Source organism: Durio zibethinus, chromosome 6 (genome assembly GCF_047325235.1).
Source record: "Durio zibethinus cultivar Kanyao isolate XHJ-2024 chromosome 6, ASM4732523v1, whole genome shotgun sequence".
Classification (NCBI taxonomy): domain Eukaryota; kingdom Viridiplantae; phylum Streptophyta; class Magnoliopsida; order Malvales; family Malvaceae; genus Durio; species Durio zibethinus.
Window position 1 is genome coordinate 30,135,036 of NC_143167.1, and position 24,291 is coordinate 30,159,326.

The 24,291-nt window shown below is 35.0% G+C and overlaps 5 protein-coding genes and 1 pseudogene across 9 annotated transcripts; 5 read left to right on the forward strand and 1 right to left on the reverse strand.

The window, feature by feature from the left end:
- Nucleotides 1-262: 262 nt before the first annotated feature.
- Nucleotides 263-3,750, forward strand: LOC111285897 (lariat debranching enzyme). 4 transcript variants are annotated; one of them, XM_022875554.2, is made up of 10 exons: nucleotides 263-317; nucleotides 423-573; nucleotides 705-862; nucleotides 1,029-1,150; nucleotides 1,390-1,583; nucleotides 1,817-1,999; nucleotides 2,087-2,205; nucleotides 2,379-2,518; nucleotides 2,937-3,047; nucleotides 3,436-3,750. In XM_022875554.2, the coding sequence occupies exons 2-10, from the start codon at nucleotides 451-453 to the stop codon at nucleotides 3,513-3,515; spliced, it is 1,230 nt and encodes a 409-aa protein (XP_022731289.1). In that variant the 5' UTR covers nucleotides 263-317; nucleotides 423-450; the 3' UTR covers nucleotides 3,516-3,750. The 4 variants fall into 4 exon arrangements, with proteins under 4 accessions (XP_022731289.1, XP_089618836.1, XP_089618835.1 ...); XM_089762710.1 differs by lacking the exons at nucleotides 263-317; nucleotides 3,436-3,750 and adding exons at nucleotides 3,153-3,202; nucleotides 3,286-3,401 and having other exon boundaries at nucleotides 327-573; XM_089762709.1 differs by lacking the exons at nucleotides 263-317; nucleotides 3,436-3,750 and adding an exon at nucleotides 3,286-3,428 and having other exon boundaries at nucleotides 327-573.
- An 825-nt stretch (nucleotides 3,751-4,575) lies between these two features.
- Nucleotides 4,576-8,485, forward strand: UBP22 (ubiquitin-specific protease 22). The gene is made up of 3 exons (XM_089762708.1): nucleotides 4,576-5,794; nucleotides 6,371-6,489; nucleotides 7,004-8,485. Exons 1-3 carry the CDS (start codon nucleotides 5,019-5,021, stop codon nucleotides 7,780-7,782), a joined length of 1,674 nt encoding a protein of 557 aa, XP_089618834.1. The 5' UTR covers nucleotides 4,576-5,018; the 3' UTR covers nucleotides 7,783-8,485.
- A 1,097-nt stretch (nucleotides 8,486-9,582) lies between these two features.
- LOC111285732 (putative folate-biopterin transporter 2) lies at nucleotides 9,583-13,016 on the forward strand. Its single transcript, XM_089763368.1, has 6 exons — nucleotides 9,583-9,777; nucleotides 9,894-10,321; nucleotides 11,030-11,289; nucleotides 11,397-11,492; nucleotides 11,564-11,734; nucleotides 12,227-13,016. Exons 2-6 carry the CDS (start codon nucleotides 9,955-9,957, stop codon nucleotides 12,824-12,826), a joined length of 1,494 nt encoding a protein of 497 aa, XP_089619494.1. The 5' UTR covers nucleotides 9,583-9,777; nucleotides 9,894-9,954; the 3' UTR covers nucleotides 12,827-13,016.
- A 1,803-nt stretch (nucleotides 13,017-14,819) lies between these two features.
- Nucleotides 14,820-17,759, forward strand: LOC111285086 (putative folate-biopterin transporter 2; annotated as a pseudogene). The gene is made up of 5 exons (XR_016343035.1): nucleotides 14,820-15,321; nucleotides 16,028-16,282; nucleotides 16,383-16,478; nucleotides 16,550-16,720; nucleotides 16,967-17,759. The product of XR_016343035.1 is annotated as a putative folate-biopterin transporter 2 (transcript).
- A 1,270-nt stretch (nucleotides 17,760-19,029) lies between these two features.
- LOC149518555 (uncharacterized) lies at nucleotides 19,030-21,212 on the reverse strand. The gene has a single exon (XM_089763370.1). It carries the CDS (start codon nucleotides 20,949-20,951, stop codon nucleotides 20,205-20,207), a length of 747 nt encoding a protein of 248 aa, XP_089619496.1. The 5' UTR covers nucleotides 20,952-21,212; the 3' UTR covers nucleotides 19,030-20,204.
- A 1,146-nt stretch (nucleotides 21,213-22,358) lies between these two features.
- Nucleotides 22,359-24,229, forward strand: LOC149518556 (uncharacterized). The gene is made up of 2 exons (XM_089762717.1): nucleotides 22,359-23,207; nucleotides 23,299-24,229. The coding sequence occupies exon 2, from the start codon at nucleotides 23,618-23,620 to the stop codon at nucleotides 23,993-23,995; it is 378 nt and encodes a 125-aa protein (XP_089618843.1). The 5' UTR covers nucleotides 22,359-23,207; nucleotides 23,299-23,617; the 3' UTR covers nucleotides 23,996-24,229.
- Nucleotides 24,230-24,291: the final 62 nt, after the last annotated feature.

Genomic DNA, 24,291 nt, shown 5'->3' on the forward strand with positions numbered 1-24,291 from the left:
TTTGAATTATATTAAAACGTTTAAGGTGATATTTAAATTTTAAAAATTTTTAATGTTATGATTTTTAAATTATGAATATGTTAATTAATATAATATTTAAAAAATTATTTATTTATAATTTTATCACATATTATTATTTAAAATTATGTTAAAAATAAATATTATATTAATTGATAAATTTATAATTTAGATATTATATTAAAATTTTTAAATTTCAAATACTATATTAAATATGTCGTATAGTTCGAAGATCGTTTGAATAAAAAAAAGGATCCACTCAAGTGACGTGTTTATTGAAGGAGAAATCATCCCAAACCGTACGTCTACAAAAATCCAGTAAAGACTATTTTAAAAAATAAAATTCCTGTAAAGTACATCAAAGAAATGTACAATTAACCCTAATGTTGTTCTACTCTAAACAGTTTCCTCGACCAATCTCCAACCAAAAAAATGAAGATAGCAGTGGAAGGGTGCATGCATGGAGACCTTGACAAGGTCTACGAAACCATCAAATACATCGAAAACACTCGCAACATCAAAATCGACCTCCTCCTCTGCTGTGGTGACTTCCAGGTTCTTCGCTTAATAGTTTCAGTTTCTGCTTCAATCCTTGTTTTTAAACACAACTTTCAAATACCCAATTGGAGTTTTAACTTAGTTTTTCTTTTTTTCTTTTTTTATCAATTTTCCTTTTGGGACTTAAGGCAGTCAGGAATGAAAAAGATATGGAGTGCCTTAGTGTGCCCCCAAAATATAGGGAGATGAAGTCTTTCTGGAAATACTACGCGGGTCAGGAGGTTGCCCCTGTTCCCACCATATTTATTGGTGGAAATCATGAAGCTTCCAATTATTTATGGGAATTGTAAGTCACCTCTATCAAGCTGGTTCAAGGTTCTTTCCCTTACTTTTCTGGTGCTTTAAGTCTGATATGTGTTCTGGCTTGGGTATTTTGCTACTTTTATAAAAAGTCCCTTAAATGTTACTTTGTGCAATTAAAATGTGTGGGCTTTTTCTTTGTTTATCAATAGGTATTATGGGGGATGGGCAGCACCTAATATATACTTCCTGGGATTTTCTGGGGTTGTAAAGTTTGGCAATATCCGTATCGGTGGACTTTCTGGAATTTACAATGCACGCCACTATCATTTAGGTTCGTTGAAGTTGTTTACTTGTTATTTTTGTGTTTATTTTAGAGTTCTTCTCAAGGTGACCATGTATTCAATGCTAGTGAGCATCCTATCAACATATTATATTGCATCTTTGTATGGAGCGAGTCTCTGTTATTACAGAAGCTTGAAAGATATCCTCATATTTAACTGATAATACTACTTGCTGCTGCTATTATATGTAACCTTTGAAACTGAAACAAATTAGCTTTCCCTTGAGTAGGACACTTTGAAAGGCCACCTTATAATGACAGTACTATCAGGTCTGTATATCATGTTCGTGAGTACGATGTTCATAAACTCATGCAAGTAGAGGAACCGATTGATATTTTTCTTTCACATGATTGGCCACTTGGCATCACTGATTATGGGAACTGGAAGGAACTTGTTCGCCACAAAAAACATTTCAAAGATGAGGTAATTATAATTGATTTGGTGGAAAATAAATAAATGTCAAAGAATGACAATATTCATATTATCTGGCTTTGCTGCATTATCTCATATCAAGTTTATTCAGATTTCTTGTTGACTAATCCTGGTTAATGACAATTTTCATATTATCTGGTTTTGTTGCATAATCTCATGTCAAGGTTATTCAGATTTCTCGTTGACTAATCCTGGTTTCTTGTCCTTTGAAATTTATTTCTTAGATTCAGCAAGGAACTCTTGGAAGCAAGGCTGCTGCTCAGCTGCTTGAAAAACTGAAACCATCATATTGGTTTTCGGCTCACTTGCATTGCAAATTCACTGCTCTTGTTCAACATGAAGAGGGTGGTCCAATGACAAAATTTCTTGCACTTGATAAGTGCCTTCCAGGGCGCAAGTTCTTACAGGTATCTTTTGACTGTTTCCTCTAGGTTCTTTCTTTTGATCATTGCTGGAAGCTAATATATGAATTCTGGCTTTCTCTGATCTTTTAGATTGTCGATATTGAATCTGATCCAGGACCTTTTGAGGTTCAATATGATGAAGAGTGGCTGGCAATAACGCGGAAATTCAACTGTGTGCTCCCTTTGACCAACCAACGTGGAAACTTTGGGTGTGTATATATGACATTTTTGTTTTGACCTCGCTACTTATCTCCCTCTCTCTTGGTTGGGGCAGACTTGTGGATTATTTTAAAATGCGCAATTTTCTATTGGACAAAGTGCAAGTCCTATTACTCTACAAGAACTAATGGCTGACAACTTTTGTTCTAATATGATGGTTTAGGAATACCCAGCTTGACATGCAAGATTTTCGACAATGGGTTAGGAGCAGGCTGGAAGACAGGGGAGCCAAACCTTGTGAATTTTCACAAACTGCTCCACCATACAATCGCTCCCATCCAGTTTCAAACACTACTTTTTTGGGTAAAACTTATGTGTATCAATTTATGGTGATATTTTGATACTTGTCCTTTATGAGGTGCTAAAGGTATCTCTATTAGTGACTTAGCAAAGTCTTTCATCCATTTCAAGAAATTTAAGAAATTTTCTATGTACCAGTTCAAGATTTCAGAAATGAAGAACTCAATTAGTAAATACCTTTGCATCCTTATGTCACTTATCACTCTTATGGATAGGACATCTTGATGTTACTACCACAATTGTTCCTAATCAATGTTCTCCATTTTTTTCTTTTTTTTTTTCAGCTAAATTAAATGTTGGTTAGCATTCACTCATTTTGATACGGGGTTGCTACTGGAATTGTTATGACTTTTGAAATTCATTTGTGCTTGATTTCTTTCTAATTCTTTTCTTTATTTCTTGCTTTTTCCCCTTTTGGTAGGTCATCCCCGTAATCCTCAGACTGTATCTTTCTTGGAATTTCTAGATCTTCCTTATGTTCTTGATAATGCCTTGGAATCCAGGGATTTTCCTGCTTCATTGACTCAAAAGGGTAAGAATTTTCTATTATTTGTCCCAGTTGGTTTAGGTGCATTGACCCTTTATGTGGTATTTGGTGGCTTTCTTTCCCCTTCGTTGTGATGCTACTCAAATCTAGAATCCACATGATTCTAGGATTACCTTTCACCTCTCATGTTTAATATGGAGGTGATGCTCTCTCATACAGCTAATTTAAAGTTCACTCATCTTGTTCGCAGCTTAATTAATAATTGATTATTTGCTTTCTGAAGGTAGAATTTAGGATGTGCCTAAGTTTGTTAGCATCTGCATGCATCCTAAGTGGCCTGAGGCATAAGGCTATAAGTTTGTCTCGTATGGTTTGACTGAACTATTCGTCAGATTTTCTTAAGGTGACAACATTCTTCTTGTTGGTTCCATAGATGATTACAGTGAAGACATTCCCATTGAAGATGAGGATGAACTAGAAGATGTTGCAGAAGCGGACAATGAAAACCAGTAAGCATGAATGTGAATGTTTTTCTCCCAAAGCACTGTTTTCTGCAATGGAGAGGTTTACTAGTGCAAAGATTGATGGAGATCTAGTCATTGGTGGGGGAAAGTTTGGGCAGTCATTATGTTGCTATTCCATGAGGCCTTGGCCATTTCTGAAGTTGTTAACTTAGTCTAATGCTGCATACTGTTTGAACTTTTCATCAACATAAAAGATTAAAAGCAACTCCTCTTTCCCGTTTCTAGTGCAACTGTCTTTCAGTATTTTTGTTATTCTCATTAAATGTCAATCATCAAAATGCTTGCACAGATAATAGGAAAGCCTAATAAAACCTTTTGCTTTTTTTTTTTTTTTTTATTTCCATTGTTCTTTCAAGCTCTAACGTTGTTATTATTAACACTGCAGACGTAAAGAAAATAAGAACCAGCCCGACAGATGTCCACTATTACTACAACTGCTACTACTTTATTTTATTTTTCATAATAACGAATTATTGTTGAGATGTTTCATCACTCATGGGAGATATCTGTCAAAAAAGAGTCGTCAGCCCATTTCCAATGGATATGAATAAATGGTTTCGCACGGTTGTCTATGCTGTGCATGTGAATCTCACCAAAACAAGCAATGTCAGTTTTTCTTTTTTCTCGGAAAAACAGAGTAATTTAAAGTATCCAACGGAGGAAACAGAGTAAAGGAGTTTCTGGACGTGGACGCGAAGTTACGCACTGCTTGTTGAAGAATAAGTAAATTACAATAACACGTATCAAAAATGGGCTTCTTAAAGCTGACAAATTACAGGCATGGCATAACAAAATTTGAAACTGAGTCATACTATAATCATTGATAAATAATGGTCTTAATTTTTCTAAAATTTTTGCTTTGGCACATATCATATTAAATTTTATTTTTTTTATGGAACTGATGTTTTATAAAGATTAATGTCAAAAGATTAAAAATGATTAAAAATATGAAAAAAAAGAGTATAAGATATGTTAATTTTAAGACATGTAAGATGCTATATCTACTTCTGAATTTTGTTTATATTTGCATTTTTATACAGTCAAATCTTACAGTCGGTTCTGAGTTCCGACCAAAAAAAAAAAAAAAAAAGACAAAGCTTTAAAGTCGTCAGTCGGTCATAGCTTCTTAGTCTTCGTTAATAACCAAAACTTAAAACATAAATAATAATCCAAAAGAGAAAAAAAAATCCTCAAAGCACTTTCTGGTGTCTGCATTCCCCGTTTTACTCTCAATTTCACCGAATCAACCCAATAACCTAACAAATAAAGGAGTCCAGAGTCCAACCTATTCATTTCTCAGCAGCAGATTTTTCAAATCTTATCTGATATTCATTTTCTTAGTCTTTCCTTTTCATAATTTCCTGAAAAATCAGAATTGTTCTTTCTTATCAACACATCATTTATAGTTATTCCCAGTTAATAAATTTTACCGTTCTATTCTATTAAAATTTCAGCTTCATCTCTCAATTGGAAGGCACTTTCTTCTATCAATATGAGCATGTGCGCAAGAAATTCTTTGTACACTAACCCCAAACCCTGCAAACACCTAGCAGATTACAAGCTCAGACATGGCTTCAATGGCTATGATTCCCTCCAAAATTGCCTCAAAACCAACCCAAATGGAAGAACTAGAGTTGATAAACACGATACCGAAATACCCAGATGCAGTTTTTGTAACGGGTATCAAGGTAGACTTTATATTTGTCTGATGTGTTCTTCAATATCTTGTTCAAGCCACATTCTTTTGCATACCCAATCTGAGAACGGCCATGAGGTAGCGATTGACATCGAGAGATCAGAGCTTTATTGTTGTTTGTGTTGTGATCAGGTCTATGATCCTGATTTTGACAAGGTTGTTGTGTCTAAACAAATCAAGGACTTGCCTGGGGGTAAAAGTAATGGTTTTGAGGCGTGTTCTGGGAGTGGGAGCTCAAGCAAGAGAAGGAGATTAGATTCAGGGATAGAATTAGATTTGAAAAAGTCAAAACAGTTGATTTCAATGAGAGATCGGAGAGCAAAATCGTGTTATCCATTGGGATTGAGGGGATTGAACAATCTGGGGAGTACTTGTTTCATGAATTCTGTGTTGCAGGCTTTGCTTCATGCTCCTCCTTTGAGGAATTACTTTTTGAGTGATCGGCACAACCGTGATCAATGCAGGAAAAGATCTGGTGAAAAGCTATGCTTGCTCTGTGATATTGATGCTATTTCTTCAGCTATGTTTTCCGGTGATCGCACCCCTTATAGTCCAGCTCAGTTTCTTTACAGGTATGAAATAGTTCCTGTGTGTCAGAACCGTCTGTGAGCAATGTTCTGATAGTTATATTTCGTGACTTAATGATTTTTGTAATTGACTTGTATTATGTGAATGGTATACTGTGCTTGAGGCTATTTTAGATGGATTTAACTGAGATCTGTTGTTTGTAGAACGTTCTTTGTTAATAAAGCTGCTTGGGTTTAAATCAACTTTCAGCCTTTTGATGAAATCCAAAACAAAAAGAGGTGAAAATTTACGACGCTGGGAGCTATGTACTTAGTAGAATTAAGTATAATGTGAATAAAAACCAGGTCTATTTTGGTTGCTTTATTGAAATCTTTTGATTTAACTGAAAGTTTGGAACAATATTGGTAAGGCCTTGTCATGTTCTCTGTCTTTAGGGTTGTAAAGATTAGTCTTAAATCAATTTCTTTATGTTATGAAAATGACAAATTGTTTCTATTTGTTGAGATTCAATTAAAATCTGTATGTGGTATTCGATCTACTTGGTCCTCCCTTTCTTTGGTTGCTAAATGTTATGAAGATGAATTGACAGCTTTAATGGTGAATTTCTGTTTTTTTTGAAGCTGGTGGCAGCATTCATCAAATTTAGCCAGTTATGAGGAGCAGGATGCTCATGAGTTCTTCATTTCAGTTTTAGATGGCATCCATGAGAAGGAAAGCAAAATAAGGAACTCTAGCAAAGGTAATACGACGCTGATGATGTTTGCTTGCTTCAAATTCATGTCATATGCACAATTACATTGTCAAAAGGTGGTAATGGTTCTCTATCTCTATCTCGTATGTCGGTAATCGATAGCCATAAATACAGTTGTGCTTCTGATGCATGCAGTTGAGGGCACCAAGCCTAGAGGCAGAATATGAAATTTGATTAATTGTCAGAGGTAGTTTGGGATATTGATATCAATATGCAAATCTTGAAGAGGTGGGAAACAATTAGAACTGATTCTATGACTCTTGAGTTGGAGAATAATAACATACCTGTAGACATAGAAGCATTTGTTCTCATTTTTGCCACAAATTATTTGGAGTAACTCAAGAATGTCAGAAATATACTTGGAATCTTAGCAGTGTTTGGGTGTTGATAGATAATCCACTCAAACTGAGAATCTGGACATAGTCTGGGACTGAGAGAAATAGAGTTTTGTCACATTGCTGCAGTTCTATTTTACTCATGATATTGTTATTCTTTTACACAGACTATGGAGACTGTCAATGCATTGCTCATAGGGCATTCTCCGGGTTGTTGAGATCTGATGTCACATGTATCACGTGTGGATTTACATCCACAACTTATGATCCGTGTGTTGATATTTCGCTCAACTTGGACACGAGTAACTTGTCTTCAGCAGATCTAGCTAATAAACCCGTAAAACCAGAAGAGAAGCTGGGTGTGTCTACTCTTTCAGGTTGTTTGAATTTGTTTACAAGAGCAGAGAGGTTAGGTTCTGACCAGAAACTTCATTGTGAGAATTGTCAACAATTAAGGGACTCATCAAAGCAACTGTCTATTAGAAGACTCCCATTGGTGCTGTGTTTACATATTAAGAGATTTGAGCACTCCTTGGTCAGAAAAATGTCAAGGAAAATTGATCGATATTTGCAGTTCCCTTTCTCATTGGACATGACCCCATATTTGTCATCCTCAATTATTAGAAGCAGGTTTGGAAATAGAATGTTCGCCTTTGAACATGACAACTCTGATAATTCTGCAGAATATGAGATTTTTGCTGTGATTGCTCATTCGGGAATGCTGGAATCTGGCCATTATGTGACTTATCTGCGCCTAAAGAACCAGTGGTACAAATGTGATGATCCTTGGATTTCTGAGGTTGATGAGGGAATAGTGAGAGCTTCACAGTGTTATATGTTGTTCTATGTACAGAAACTGCTTTACTACAAAGCAAATGAGGATTTAAGTTGCGTGCGAATTTCCCCACGCAGAGACACGTTTGCTTCTACTGCTGGTTGTTCCTAACGTGAATCTTTAGGTCGAGCCTGGCAGAGAGTTGGCATTGTGTGAGTGATTTAGATTACTCATGCAAGGCCAGCTGAAGAACTAGTGAGAATTAAAGCAAAAATGTTCTTTGATGGAGTCTTTTCTGAGAATCAAACGGAGAAAATACCAAAGTTCTCTGAGGTGTATGGTTTAAGCCATTAAACAATTTCAAAAGGCTGATCATTTGTGACAGGTGTCCATATAGCGATTTCTATGGATACCAATCTATTTCTGATGGGTATTCCTACAGTGATCTTCTACAGATATTGGCCAAAAAGGAAGTGAATCAATTCTTTTTCATGTTGGGATTCCCAAAAGCTCTCTACAAGATTCTTGCTCTGAATTATTTTGACTGCTGCATGCAGTCATGTACAGAATAAATAGTTTCTTGACTGCTATAATTTCTAAAGGGCCATTCTTTTTATGGTTTCTTTTCCTTTTTTTTTTTTTTTTCAATCAACTTTTCTTTGCCCATCTTTGAAAGTGTTAATGGTAGGTGGGAAATATTTTATGTTGGATTAATATGTACCGTATTTCAGGCTAGATTATGTCATCCAAAGTTGCACGCATCTGCCTTTTTGGCATTGGCAACTTAAAAGTCAAGATCAATTACCCCGAGAATGCAGACAATATTATTGTTTCTTATTTGGATGAACTAACGGCTGTCGTTTGATTATACTAACTGAGATGTTTGTTTGTAGTGGCAACTTTGAAAATTCTCTCTTGTATTATCAATGCTTTACAGTCATCTCATGTGAAACCATGAAATTTTCCAAAATATCTAGATTTGTCCTACTTCTTCGCTATTCTTGCTATTGGAATGTGTCTTGGTCAGTTAGCTGAATGCACACAAGATCCTTGATCTGGTATTGGGGGCAGGGCAACTCTCTTCACTTTTAACTTAACTATCAAGAGGAATAAAAAGCACATGATCTAACATTGTTTTGTTCAACAGGTTGGAAGATTCCATCCTGCGCCAGTTTGTTACTTTATCTTCGTATAGTTGGGAATTTAAAAAAGGTTGAAGCCATTTGATAAAGAGTTATAAAGTAACTTGCTTTGCACCAAACCAATTCAACTACCAAAAATTAAGATCCTGCTGCTAAAGACACCGTAGTATTATTATTGTACCATAAAGTTCCAAGGTTTTGTCATCAAATCCGAGGAGCCAAATATTTTAATTGTCAAATTAACCAAACGTTAATTCTCAAGTACTTTTCGTTTTCCCCTCTTATTTCTGCGGAATATTGGGGTCTCCCACTTGCATTTTTGCTGAAACTTTTTTTTTTTTAATCTTGGTACAACTGCATGTGAGGTTATTTTTACTTTTTTCTATGTTTGCTTTCCGACATCCGGAAACATTGGACATTGCACCTTTTTTTGGACATGACCATAAAAAAGAAAGAAAGTGGTAACATCTATAGTATGTGTCAGGTCCCAACTCGCGTGGGACAAATAGGGTTCAACCTTTGGTTTTGGTAGTACCGGCTGCCAACTGGACGAAGAAGTGTATAATTTTGGGTTGCATGTGAAAATATCACGAGGAAAGGAAAATATAATACTCGTACTATCATTTGGCCAGTTAATCACATAATGTTTTCTCATTGGCCGCCTAAGAAAACAATGGAGAGAACTTAAGACGTTACCAAATACTATATATAATTAATTTAAACCATGCTGCTAAAAGAAAATTAAAAAACCTTTCCAACTTGTAGTAAAACTATATTTTTTTTTGTTCTAATTTGTTTCTTCTTTTCTTTTATGAACAGATCAGGTTTTGGAAAAGATGGGGTTTTGGTCAAATCTGGTATCGAGGGAACCCTCTTGGACCTATAAACTACCTCCTCTGTGATCTAGTTGAGACCTAGATCATATACTAGTTATTTTTCTTACATAGAAATATATTGGTCTTGCCCTAGGAGAGTTCATGAAAAAGAAACCACAACACCATTTTGAAATGTTTAAAGTCTCCTTGTGAGTTTCAAAAAACTCAAGCAACCCATTTTAGGGAATTTTTTCTTCATATAAAATTTTAGAAGATTCATCATTGTTCGAGGAATCTCATCAGTCAATTTTTCCTGGTGTTTCAGTTGATGGAATATAGATGACCAACCTGAGTTGACCATCTCCATTGTTGATTTTTAGTGAGCTATGGTGGAAGAAGAGAGCATAGAAGCCAGTAGGGAAGCTGTGGAGGAAGATGATGAAGGTCCCAAAGGACTATGTTACTGTTTTTCGGGTCCGATATATTGGCTTAAGATGCTTGCAGTGGAAATGCATTGGAGTTTCGTATTTGGAGTTGTTGCCATTTATGGGATAAATCAGGGATTTGGTGGGGCTCTTGCTCGCATCGTCACAGAGTATTACATGAAGGATGTGCAGGAGGTGCAGCCTTCCGAGGCTCAGGTTTACTCGGGGATTACTTCCATCCCTTGGATCATCAAGCCTATTTGGGGGCTTCTCACAGATGTTCTTCCAATAATGGGTTATCGAAGACGGCCTTATTTTATTTTATCAGGTAAATGACGCATTATGTACCTCTTTTTATAGATATTGTCAGATTCCATTTTCAGTTCACAAAAGTGCCATATATTTATCACATTCTTTTGATAAATAAAAGTGCCATATATATTTATCATATATGATATGGTAACTTAATTATTATTAATCAAATCTTGTTCATTTATTCCTTTTATGACTTTCCAGTGGATTTAAGCAGTTTGTCAGTTGAAACCTAACTTATCTTAACTGATCTAATTTCCTATGCAAAACTGGACCTTAAGAGCTTGTATACCATATCATAATAATCTCTTAGGCTGCCAATTAATGCTCATAATTATGCTTTGGATTGAAGACCCTTTTGGATTTATAAAAACTAGAGGCTAAGTTTTCAATTTTCAATGAACCACACAGCTTGTGTGTTGAAATGTTCCAAGTGATTTCTCCTAATCATGCGTGCTCATGTATATATAAATATTACTAATACCATTAATAAACTCTCATTTTTCTCACCTTGAGTTAGAAATTGCTTTCAATTAATCTTATGTACATAAAACAGATGGCATGCAATTGCTTTAGTTGATATCGTGAGATATATTAATTAATTTTCTTCTGGGTGCTACATATATAGAGAGAGAAACCTTTTATTCTAGGAAATGACAATGAACATGAAACAAAAATGTTAGTCTCTTGATTCCTCCTATTTACTTGTAAATGTTAATCTCAGGTTTGCTTGGTATAGTGTCAATGCTATTAATATCATTGAACAGCAAGCTGCATCTGGTTTTTGCCCTCTTTGCATTAACAGCCGGAAATACGGCAGTAGCTGTAGCAGATGTTACTGTTGATGCTTGTGTCGCACAGAACAGCATCAGTCATCCTTCTCGTGCAGCTGACATGCAAAGCTTGTGTGTTTTGAGCTACTCTATTGGAGGATTACTGGGATTCCCTATTAGTGGTGTTTTTATACACCTAATTGGCCCAAATGTTGGCTGTTTAATTTTTCTTGTCAAATTCTGCAATTTTTCTTCTTTATTTTTCATTTCTTTCACTAAATCTACACATGTTAAGGTTTTCTCTTCTTTCCTTGTTAGGGGGTGTTTGGATTGCTGACTTTCCCCGCTGCACTTCTATCTTTAGTTGGGATTCTGCTTTCTGAGCCCCGAGTGCCCAACTTTGCCTACACTGAGGTATTCTTTGGCTCTTTTTGACCCTCGGTTTTTTCTAATTTTCATGTTGCAATATTCTCTTCTTGACTCAGGTAAACCAGAAACTCCTTGATGCTGTAAAGGCTATGTGGACAACATCGAAATGCCCTGATGTTTGGAGGCCATGTTTATATATGTATTTATCCTTAGCAATTAGCTTGAATATAAATGAAGGATTGTTTTACTGGTACACAGACTCGAAGGAGGGCCCCTCTTTCTCTGAGGTATATGATTCTCATCCTGAAGGCAACCGAGCATTTGTGTGCGTATGATGATCCTTCTGATCACTTTCCACTTGAGTAATAAATCATGCTAAAGGTCCTAAGGAATTTACTAGCTTCGCTTCACAGAATGAATATGATCAGAATCTTGGATATTTATTTGACATTCAATATGAAATTGAGCTGGCTAAAAGTAGGCACCATGAGAGAATACGAGAAAAAAAGTTACTTGGAAAAACAACATGACTTTTTTTTTTTATACAAAGGAGGTCATACATAAGAGAAAATGTTGTAAGTGTTAGGGATTTTAATTTCGAACATGCTAGAATTAACTTTTAAGAATAATTACATAAATTAATTAAGTTTCGGACTCAAAAAATTGAAATGACTTTAAATTGTACTATCACATGCATATACTTCCAAATGTTTAAAGGACCATGTTATATTGTTAGGAAAATCTATCATTTCTCTCTCTTCTTTTTTTTTTTTTTGCAGGAAACTGTTGGTTACATTTTCTCAATGGGTGCAATCGGTGCCCTCTTGGGGGCAATACTCTACCAAAATGTGCTGAAGAATCAGCATTTGCGAGACATGCTCTTCTGGACTCAGTTGCTATTTGGTTTAGCAGGAATGCTGGATTTGATGTTGGTGCAGCGAATGAACTTGAAATTTGGCATACCGGATTATTTATTTGTTGTGATTGGTGAAGCTGTTTCTCAAATGATTTCACGGCTCAAATGGATGCCCCTTCTTGTACTAAGTTCCAAGCTTTGCCCTTTAGGTATTGAGGGCACTTTCTTTGCTTTGCTTATGTCAATTGATAACATCGGAGGTCTTTCTTCTTCCTGGGGAGGAGGCTTGCTGCTTCACGTGTTGAATGTTACGCGGACCAAATTTTATAATCTCTGGCTGGCCATATTGATCCGAAACATATTGAGATTTTCGCCAATTTGTCTGCTATTTTTGGTACCCAGAGGTGATCCAAACTCTTTCGTACTTCCAGTCAAACTGCCGAGCAGCAATGATGAAACTGAAACTCAAGAACCCGACGACATCGAATTGGCATCTCCGATTAACAGTTTTGATGGAAAATAGCCTATTTATTACAAGAATCATTCACATCAACTTGGATTGACATGTATAGTTGAGCTTAACGCACAAAAGATAGCCTCTCAGTCCCATGCATAGGAGGTTAAGATGGGGCTGCTTAGGAGATTTTCTTATTGTGGTGCCATATAATTTCAAGGTTTTGTCAGCAAATGCAACGTTCCGGCTAGGCCCTTCAACAATTTTAAATGGTATATTCAAATTCTTTTGATATACAATATTTTACTATATTATATGATATATATATATATATATATGTATGCCATAGCCAAGTCAATTCTAGAGTCTAGAAGGGAGTTTCAAGAATTTTGGCAGGCTGTTCTCAGCTCTCTTACTCTCCCTGTCATTTTTCCGTTTTCCTTAAGCTTCATAATACATATGAAAATGGTGGGTTTGAGCCTAGGCTTAATAAAACCATCAAGTTACCTATGACAATAAAGCTTCTATAAGCATAAATAAAGGTATATAAATCCAAACCATTCAACAGTGAAGTTAACCTATGATGCAGAAAAGAAAATATTCAGAAGCAAGATGGCAAAATCTTGTTTTGTATGTCAATTTATCACAATATAAATTGGTGCCAGGCAAATGCGTCTATACCGTCTCTGGTTGATGGTCAAATTTACTTGAGAGTTTTTTTTATAATCAGACTATGAACAGAATTAGATGGTACCTTTAGTCATTACATTATGTGAAGTATCCCTGGAATTGAGATCATAGACAACACACTTCATTTTGTTCTTCACTGCAATAACCGATCAATTTGACTAAATTTGGATGAGTATTCATGCTTGGAAGAGTCAAAAACTTCAATTCTTCCTGGAAGACAAAAACTTGCCAATCATAACCTATCAAGTAAGGAGCAAAAAGATTAAAAAAAACCCTATTACAGTTAGTTCCCGCTCTCTTTGTTAAAACCAAAATGTCTTTTTTGATGAAGTCAATCATGTTCTTGTTTTGTTTATGATGCCCTTAATCTTGTTTCAGATAGGTTGAGTTACTAGATTTGATATAATTAGCAAAGATCAATGATTTTATTGATAAACGTTAAAATTTAATTATTCAAATGAGATTTTAATAAAAATTTAATAATCAATGAACTTTATTCTAATAATTCGTGATATTTTTACGAAATTGAATCCATAAAATTAAAATTTTTTGAACTATTTGCTATAATTCCAATATTCTGTAGAATCACACTGAGCATTTTATTTGTCTTGGTATGGATAAAATCATAAATAAGCATGTGACGTTCTTTCTTGCGTTTTTATAGAACCAGAACTGTTGTATTCCGATATCCGGAAACATTGGATGAGGCACCTTTTTTCAGACATGGCTGTTTGCGGTAACTACATCTATGGTACATGCCAAGTGAGAGGAACCAATTGCGTTCTGCCACGTTCACACAAAATTGGGGTACGCCCTTCTTTTTGGTCAAGAAAAGTTTACATTTAGTATTTAACGTGGTTATTAAAGCCATCATGTACAATTTATTTTTTTAATTTGACATTACGAAGTCAAGTACTATTTTTTTTTGTCTTTTTAGCAGAGTCAGTGATTGAAAGAAAATTAAAAATCTTGGCAAAATTAATAGTCAAACTAGAAAAATACAAAATACTTAAGACGCGTTAGACGGAGCAGTAACAATTCTTTTTTTTTTTAATTTTTTTTATAAAAAAAATGGAACAGTTCGGGCTTGTGCAAGCGAGGGGGTTTTACTGTGGTTGGTCAAAGCATATCTGCTTACCTTAAAACTACTGTCTTTCTGATCTATCTTACACATTTGTTATAGATATTTCTCCGACATAGATATTGATCTTGCACTCCTTAAGATTACATTTTTAGAAGGGTGTAAGAAAGTTTGTTCAACTAAAAAAACTGTAACCCCATCTAGAAAATTTTAAGTTTTATAGTCAGTTTTTCTGAAAAATTAAAGGAACCCATTTTAGGAAACTCTGATTTGTTAACTGGGTTCCCGTCTTTTCCACAGTGTCAAAATTTTAGAAGATTCATCATTGTTCTTGGAATGTCAGCCAATTTCCTGGTGTTCGGTTGTGGAATATTCATACCCAGAAAACTGTCTTGACCTTGGATCATGGTTTATTTTTGAGTTAGAGTTATGGTGGAGGAAGGGAATATTGAAGCCTGTGAGAAGGCTGTGGAGGAAGAAAATGAGCTCAAAGTTTTGTGTTACTGTTTCTGGGGTCCAATTTATTGGTTCAGGATGCTTTCAATGGAAACGCATTGGAGTTTTGTATTTGGAGTTGTGTCCGTTTATGGGATAAGCCAGGGATTGGGTGGAGCTCTTACACGTGTCGGCACCGAGTATTATATGAAGGATGTTCAAAAGGTGCAGCCTTCTGAGTCTCAGGTTTATTCAGGGATTACTTACATTCCTTGGATTGTCAAGCCTATTTGGGGGCTTCTTACAGATGTTGTTCCCATTAAAGGTTATAGAAGACGGCCCTATTTCATTCTATCTGGTAAATTACGCGTTCTACCATTTTCTTTACCTATTTATAGTTGTCATAAATGGAAATCTCTTGTTCATTTGTTCCCATTCTGTCTTTCCAATAGAATTAGAAACTTGTCTGGTGAAATTTAGGTAATGCAGATCTTTGCTTTGCAAAACTGGAGCTTATGTAGATTCTCAACCAACTGCATCTGTGGTATAAATGTTTTATTCTCTGGTTTGTCTATTTATATAACAAGGTGAAGTTTGTAATCTCATTTGGAAGCAAGAACCAGAAAGAATCCATTTGTTTCATCCATGGTGGAATAAGCTGCCATTGTTCTGTTTTTTGTACCATCTCAATATGCACAATGATGATCCATCCTCCCCTCTTTAGTTACTTAACACATTTGAGTAATAAAAAGTTGAAACTTGACTGCATTTTTCTCTGGTTTGTTGTTTTGTACTAAAATATTATCTCTGTGTATCTTTGTATGTGTATTGCATTTCTCTAACTGGTCATTCTGTATTAAGCAATAGCGAATGTTTAGAAAGTGTGAAAGATGGCATGTACGACACTGTTTTTGTTCATGTAGCAAGACATAATTTGCTTCTGAGTGATCTAAATGCCTTCTGCTTTGTGAAATAGGAACAATAATGAAACAAAAATCGCATGCTATATGATTACATTATGAATAATCTTCTCCTTATGTTAAAACTTTTAAAGTTAATTTCAGGTTTGCTTGGTTTGGTCTCCATGCTTTTAATATCATTGCACAGCAAGCTGCATCTGGTATTTGCCTTGTTGGCATTGACAGCAGGAAGTGCTGGGGTAGCTATAGCAGATGTTACTGTTGATGCATGCGTAGCACAGAACAGCATTATTCATCCTTCCCTTGCAGCTGACATGCAAAGCTTGTGTACTTTGATGTCCGCCATTGGAGCTCTAGTTCTCTGTCAGTGGTGTTTTTGTTCACCTAATAGGCCCTAAGGTTGACTGTCATTTAACTCCATCAGTTTGCAATTTTTCTTTATTTTACGATTCTTTTGTTTAATATATATGTTAATAGCTTCTTCCCTCTTCCTTGGCAGGGGGTGTTTGGATTGCTGACCATCCCAGCTGCGCTTGTCTTTTCGGTTGGGATTGTTCTTGCTGAGCCCAATGTGCCCAACTTTGCCTACAAAGAGGTATTCTTTGGCTCTTTCTATTGAATCTTGGTTGATCTACATTCATATTATGAATTCTCTTCTTGACTCAGGTAAGCCAGAAGTTCCTTGATGCTGGGAAAGCTATGTGGACAACATTGAAATGCCCAGAGGTTTGGAGGCCATGTTTATATATGTATTTATCCTTTGCAGTGAGCTTGGATATAAATGAGGGATTGTTCTATTGGTACACAGACTCAAAGGAAGGGCCTTCGTTCTCTCAGGTATATAATTCTGCACTCAGTGTCCTTGGATGCTGAAGACAACCAAGTGTGTATGTTGATGCTTTAGGAGTTTGCATTTGAGGAATAAATCATGGCAAGGTCTTAAAATAATACAAAGTTACCATACAAGGGATAAATCATAACTGTAGATTTTAAGTTGGAGGAGCATTAAACATTTTCTGATCTTTGATTTAAAGAACAAGTTTACAGTTTTAGTAAAACCTGTTGTTCCTCTCTCTTGTGCAGGAGACTATTGGTTACATTTTCTCAATTGGTGCAGTTGGTGCCGTCTTGGGGGCAATACTCTACCAAAAAATGCTGAAGGATCACCCTTTCCGAGACTTGCTTTTGTGGATTCAGTTATTCTATGGATTGGCAGGAATGTTAGATCTGATGTTGCTGCTGCGAATAAACTTGAAATTTGGAATCCCAGATTATCTCTTTGTTGTGATTGGTGAAGCCGTATCTCAAATGATTGGACGACTCAAATGGATGCCCCTTCTTGTACTGAGTGCAAAGCTTTGTCCTTCAGGTATTGAAGGCACCTTCTTTGCCTTGCTCATGTCGATTGATAATGTTGGGCTTCTCTCATCCTCATGGGGAGGAGGCTTTCTGCTTCACATGTTGAATGTCAACTGGACAAAGTTTGAAAACCTCTGGCTGGCGATATTGATCCGAAACATATTGAGACTTTCTCCCCTTGGTATTCTATTTTTGATACCCAGAGGTGATCCCAGTTCTTCCATTCTTCCAGCTGAAATGTTGAATGGCAAAGATGAGACTGATGCTGAAGAATCCAAGAACATTGAATTGGTCTCACTTGTAAACAGTGTTGATGGTAGACAGATAACATAGACAAGAACCATTCACCTCAAAGTAGACATATATCTGGAAGAGAAAATCAATGAAAGCTTGGCAGCGGATCTCCAGAAGAATATCTATCATCGATTCTGACACGTCATTGTTGCCTGCCTGCACGAATGTTTTGTAAAATCAAGTTAAGATAAAATATTTGAATGAAGTATTTCATGCTTGCAAACTGCCATAGATGTCAATTTTAATAATGTCCAACGAGAAATCCTTTTTTTTTTTCAAATAGGATGAAAATAGGTATTATATTATAAGGATGGAAATGGAAATGAGTATAATTTTAAATTTTTTATTTGATATGAAAATGAAAATGGATAAAATAATATTCTTTGTTTGTCCTTATTTATACTTTACATGTATATTTTTATATATGATATGTATTTAGTAAATAAAATTTTTTTAAAAAATTAAAATATATATTTTTTAAAAAAATTTATGAATATAAAAATTATTTATATTCATTAAATTCTCATAAAAATATGAATAAAAATATATTTAAAATATGGATTAAGTGTCCGTTTGTGGATTCAATCACACTTGTCATAACATATAAATTTGGGGATCTATTATTAGACATTGACTTAAAGAGTAGTTATCAATTTTTTTTGTTTAGGTGTGATTAGTCACTTAAAAAATCTGTTCCTTTTAAAGAAGAATCTTAAGTTCGATTTAGATATCTCTTAAAGGTAAATTTAATGTTTATGAAAATAGAACTAAGTCCGAGAGTACAATTACGTGTGAGAAAGATTATAACACCCTTACAACATCCATCAAAGATAGTACCAGCTTGATTTTGTGTTATCCATTAATCATAAAAAAATTTATCAAGTAATTAATTATTAAAAATTATTCTTAATTGACTCCAATACTTTTGGTAGAAAATTAAAAAAATTCTCTCACCTCAAGAGCATAGAAGAAAACTATTGTTTCTCTTATAAAGGTTTCGTCGTCGAATTATTTGACATTTAAAAATTATCCAAAAAAAAGATAAAAAAATAATAATAATGATTTGACTTTTGATATAAATTTTTTTTGTTATTTTATTAGAAAAAAACTCACGCTTTTATATATGAAAAATTGATACTTTTAATTTTTTTTAATGCGTTTTAAGGTTTTTATTTTAAAAAAAAATTGATACTTTCAACTTTTTTTCAAGAAATGCTTTTTTGAAAATTTTATTTTCAAGAAAAATTGATACTTTCAACATTTTTTTAAAAATATTTTTTGAAAATTTTTATTTTCAAGGAAAATTAATACATTCAATTTTCTTTCAAAAATTATTTTTTTTTATTTTTATTTTAAAGAGATCATTAAAAATTAAAAAATATTTAAATAAATAACTTATTTTAATTTAATAAATTAATAAAATAAATAAATAAATAAATAAACTAAATAAAAAAAAACTTTTGACACAGTTCGACTGAAAATTTGGCGTGGCTCCAAAGACAGAATCGAGCTCCATTCACTTTCTCATTGTCAGTATAATAGCAAAGATTAGTGGCCACGTGCCACAAAAGAATGCTTTCATCGTATTCAACATCTTTCACATATTTCAATAACTTGCTAACATCGAGTTCTGAACATTTATGCTCCAAAACCCAATCACCTCTTGCTGAGTATTTTCCCTTTTTGGTTTTTGAAGTATCTGCGAACTCGAATTTATGTTTTACCTCTTCAAAGATAAATTCCCATAGCTCCTTAGTGAATGGCTCAAGGGACACATTCTCATCCACAATATTCTTAATAGGCATAGTGATTAATCTGAAAATGTGACCAAAAAATCCAGTGACTTTGTTGATCTAAGTGTTGGGCTAAAAACCTCCAATCTAATCACACCAGCGAAAGCGAAATCAAACAATAAATCAAACACACAAGAGACAATAATTTAACGTGGTTCGATCCAACTGACCTACATCCACGGATGAGAAACAAGATCCATTAGTTGTAGAAAATTACAAACATACATCATATCATCAACCCCACTCAACAATCAATACTCATAAGACACTCTCAATCTCCTCTAGTCCTATGAAGTATTCTCTACCCAAACAAACACAAACCCAAAATCTTGTGTACCTTTTCAACACAACCAAACACATACCCATATATTCCCATACATCATACCTATGTGGACCCTCTCAGTCTCCTCTAATCCACTCACAAACAAACACATCCACCCATAAGACGTAGAGCCCCAATACTCCTATGGGATGTCTATCCCACAAAACCCTACAACTCTCTTACATTTTTTTCTCATACCTAATCCTGTAGAGACTTCACCTATTTATAACCATACAAACTTGCCCATTAAGAATCTCTCTCCTCTTAGAATTCTTCTCCTGTAAGTCAAACTTGCCTATTAAGAATCCCTTTCCTTTTATAATTCTTCTCTTGCAAGTCAAACTTATCTATTAAGAATCATCTTTCTCTTAGAATTCTTCTTTTGCAAGTCTTCTTGTCCATCAAACAATATCTGAAAAATCTCAAACAAATCTCTAACAAATCTCAAACAAATCTCTTATGAGATTTGAGTCAATATTTTCAACACTAAGAGCCCAACGAACCATTGCATTTAAAAGACTTGGCCCGTTCAGCAAGAGAGGTGTTAGACTGACTAATTTTTTTTCTTGATCATGATCATATAATCACTAACTTTCTTTGTGACTTCATTAATTCCCAACAAACAAAAGATTTTTTCAAACTTGGTTCCCCACCAACTCGAGAATTTATGGATTCTGGTTATACTGCTTTTCAGACAATACCTTATAACGTTGTAAGTTGGGATGGATCCAAACCACCTTCGAAACACAAGGGGTGTGAACAACACATGATGCTGCCCATCCTTCCCTTGAATCTTTGTCTTACATTTACAAGGGTGCCACCATGGCATCTTGAGGGCAAGGAAACGGTTGAAGACAGCTGCCATGGACCAACGGTGTGTAGGGCCAGGGATCTTGATAGAAACAAAAGTCCAATCTGAGAATATAAGCATGAAGAACGCTATTATATCTGGGGCCATAACACCGAGGAGCAAGGAGTAGATGATCCCAATATCAACTTTGTGAAATTCATCTTTATTTACTTGGAAATAAAAGAGTCCAAGAGTTGCTACAACTGACCCAAAAGTTGTGAATCGAAAAACATATCCGGCAATAGAACACACAACTTCCTCTTTAGTATAGAGAGTCTCATACATGAAGCTGAGTTCAATCTCCATTAACTTCAGAGCATCTTCAGCTGTCTCATCGAAGAAGTCACGACGTTCATCACTTTTAGAAAAGCTGAAATTGAGATTGACTACGAGTCCCTTTTCGAGTGGAGTAAAAGAAGCCTGTGCAACACCCATCAGTACAACAGCCATCTCCCATAAGCCATAAGTTTGTCATCGTTTACGTCTGGCTGCTTCCCCGTAAACGGGATCCTTCATAAGCTTAGAGCAATTAGGCGGTGAGTTTAGCATGGAATCACAAAATTTGTCCGAGCTCGCAAGAAACAAAGCTCGTGTCCGTTCAACATACTTGATGATTCCCGCCGTATCTCTGTTCTGTGTGATCTCTCTGCCTTCTGTCCCTTATGATTTGCTTCTGGGTTAGATTTATAGAGCTTCTGGATTGGATTTATAGAGATCACTCAATAGAGTTTTTGATCAATTAAAAATTCTTCTTCTAATTAAATTTTCACATTATCATAAACTTTAAGAATTATTATGAAGAGATTAAAATTAATTACAATTCTGTCGGTGTTTATGCATGATAAAATTTACAATTTTTTTTTTGACTAATATCTTATCGCCTTAAAGAAGTCAAAATAAAATAAAATAAAAACAAACAATTGGATCTATTAATTTATTTTTATTGAGTCAAATCTCGTTAATTTAAGTTTAAATTTGAATCTTATTGAATCAGACCCAAATGAATTTGGATCCAAACAGATTAGAGTATTTATAACATTTTTTATACAATGTGATTAAATTTATTGTATTATCAATTGAATTTAAATATTATAATGATATTCATTTAACATAATTTTTTTTAATTTTTTTAATTACAATTATAATAATTTTTTTAATCACAATTATAATAATTTTTATTTTTTTTTTAATTTTATTATTATTAATCTCATCGTTCATAAAACCTAAATATGAGTACAGATATTAATAAAATATAAATATCCGAAAATAAAGATAAAAAGTATTTTACCCATTTTATACCCTGCTATTGATATCCGTACTGCCACGCAAGAAAAAGCTGTGGGCTGTCTAGGAGGCCCTACTCAGATTGTTTAGGCTAAGGAGGAATATTTGCACGTATCTTTTTTTACTGTCGAATCAGATAATTTCCCACAAGTAGAAGAATCAAACTCTTTTATCTCTTTTAATGCCAACAAAAAAAAAAAAATGAAAATCTGGGCTGGTGCACCTCGAACAAATGATTACGTCCTGCATGATTGAGTCTGGGCTGATTTGGATTTACGTTTATCCCGTTCTTTTGTTCCTTGGGCTTTATTTGGCTTTCTGATTTTGTGTCTTTGAGTTTCTCAGTTTTTTGCAGATTGGGCCCAGAGCATTAGGATAGAGCTAACTGGCCTTGGCATCTGATTAACAAAGCCTAGATGCTTGAGAATGGGCCAATGGGTCTTTTAGTGGACCAAGGTCCAACTGCTGCGAGAAGAAACAAGAAAAGGCAAAAGTGAGCAACGGTCGTTGGTTGGCAATGATTGGGTGTGTAACCAAACAAGAAGGAAGGGGGAGAAGAGATTATTCCGGATTAGAGTTAACTCTTCACCATCCCTGGTTTTCTTAGGCGCCAAACTCCGCAATTCTCCTCCCCTCTCTCTCTCTCTCTCTCTCTCCCAATCTTTAACCTTTTTCACCTTTTTATATTTCTGGGTTTCTAAGGGGGATTCTTTTTGTTGGGAAATATTTGTTCTGTTATGTGTTCCAAAGGATTGAACTTTCAAGCCCATTTTTGAATTTTTTTATTCTGAAACTGAATTTTCAGCTCTTTTCTTCAAATTATGCTTTTATACTGAATTACAGTATTAGAGTCTTTTCTTTCTTCTTTTTTTTTTTTTTTGTATTTCCCATTTTGGTTCTCTTCTTAAAGCGTGAAACTTTTGAGTTGACAGAATTATACCGTTGGAACCTATCTCTGTTTAAAGAATATTGATTCATTGAAACTGAATTTTTTTATTTTGACAAAACTGAATGCTTGTCCAGCTCTGTTTCAAGTGCAATGCTTGTGTATGAGTTTTCCTTTTTGTTGCTTGGAAATACAGAGAGATGGGTAGCAAATCCCTGCAATTAATGATCATACAATGGCATATTGGACACCGACAATGGAGCGATATTTTATGGATCTTATGCTGGAGCAGATGCATAGAGGGAATAGGATGGGCCATAAATTCAGCAAACAAGCCTGGACAGACATGTTTACCTAGTTCAACGCTAAATTTGGATCTCAGTATGACAAAGATGTCTTAAAATGCCGTTATACAAACTTAAGGAAGCAATTCAATGATGTGAAGAATGTTCTTGGTTAGAGTGGGTTTTCTTGGGGTGAATCTCGACAAATGGTGGTAGCAGATGATTGTCTGGAATGCCTACATCAAGTTCAAGGTGTAACCCATTCGCTATTCACTCATATTAGTCATATATATCAGATAATTGTCCTAATTCATTATAGTAAAATATTGTAAAATACATGCAGGCCCACCCGGATGCAAGATCTTACAATACAAAAGCGGTGCTGAATTTCAATGATATGTGCCTGATACATGGGTATGCAACTGCCGATGGAAGGTACAGTCGATCTGGTCATGATTTGAACTTTGTTGATGAAGTCCAAGGGTTAAATATGGGTGTGTATCAATTTTATGTCATAAACCTCAACCCAGATGCAATCTCTTACACGGTTGTGGTGATATGTGCAAGATTTTAGAAGATTAAGTATTAGATGGAATACCCAGTGGTCAGGTTCTAGAGGTAGAAACTGACCATAGTGCCCCAGAAATTATTTTGGACAGAGCATGTGGAAACTTACAACTCCAGTTGGGGACATTCATTCATCTGATCAACAGAGAAAGCGGTTAACTATATCACCAGATCTAGGACAAGCACACAAGGCACAAAAAACCTACCAGTACCAAGAGATGCTTTCCAAGATGGCTGGTGTAGTCACAAGATTAGCAAGTCAGAAAGGGAAGAACCATTCCACGATAGAAAGTGTAGTTGATTCAATTCAAGCTTTTCGGGACATAGATGATGAGCTTCTGTTGGATGCCTGTGATTTTTTTAGAGATGAGAGAAGCCAAAACATTTTTGTCATTGGACGTTACATTGCGAAAGAAGTGGTTGCTAAGAAAACTTCACTCATAGCAGATGCCTTAACTGTGTTTCAATTCTGAGAATATTGATATTTCCTTTTCCTTTCCCGGATGAATAGAGCTTCTATTCCAAGTTCTGCTAGTAGCTTGAGTTCTCGGCCATGTCTAATGATGCATGGAGGCAAGGTTTTCGTACCGGTCCCAAATTTTTTTTTGCATATATAATAGAAATGTGCAGCTTTGTAGGATGATACTTTTCCCCTCAAAACTAGTACGTTATTCTTTATTAACTTACAATATTTTAATTTGGCTGAAGGTTCTTTTTCTCTAATGACTTTGAAAGTTAGTGATGAATCTTTGCAAGAGACAATTCCTAG

Coding starts and splice junctions, on each gene's coding strand:
- LOC111285897 (XM_022875554.2), top strand. CDS start 451: ATGAAGATAGCAGTGGAAGGGTGCATGCATGGAGACCTTGACAAGGTC. Junction 863..1,028: donor TCCAATTATTTATGGGAATT/GTAAGTCACCTC, acceptor GTTTATCAATAG/GTATTATGGGGGATGGGCAG. Junction 1,151..1,389: donor TGCACGCCACTATCATTTAG/GTTCGTTGAAGT, acceptor TCCCTTGAGTAG/GACACTTTGAAAGGCCACCT.
- UBP22 (XM_089762708.1), top strand. CDS start 5,019: ATGAGCATGTGCGCAAGAAATTCTTTGTACACTAACCCCAAACCCTGC. Junction 5,795..6,370: donor CCAGCTCAGTTTCTTTACAG/GTATGAAATAGT, acceptor TTTTTTTTGAAG/CTGGTGGCAGCATTCATCAA. Junction 6,490..7,003: donor AATAAGGAACTCTAGCAAAG/GTAATACGACGC, acceptor TCTTTTACACAG/ACTATGGAGACTGTCAATGC.
- LOC111285732 (XM_089763368.1), top strand. CDS start 9,955: ATGGTGGAAGAAGAGAGCATAGAAGCCAGTAGGGAAGCTGTGGAGGAA. Junction 11,493..11,563: donor CCAACTTTGCCTACACTGAG/GTATTCTTTGGC, acceptor TTCTTGACTCAG/GTAAACCAGAAACTCCTTGA. Junction 11,735..12,226: donor AGGGCCCCTCTTTCTCTGAG/GTATATGATTCT, acceptor TTTTTTTTGCAG/GAAACTGTTGGTTACATTTT.
- LOC149518555 (XM_089763370.1), bottom strand. CDS start 20,951: ATGGCTGTTGTACTGATGGGTGTTGCACAGGCTTCTTTTACTCCACTC.
- LOC149518556 (XM_089762717.1), top strand. CDS start 23,618: ATGTGGAAACTTACAACTCCAGTTGGGGACATTCATTCATCTGATCAA.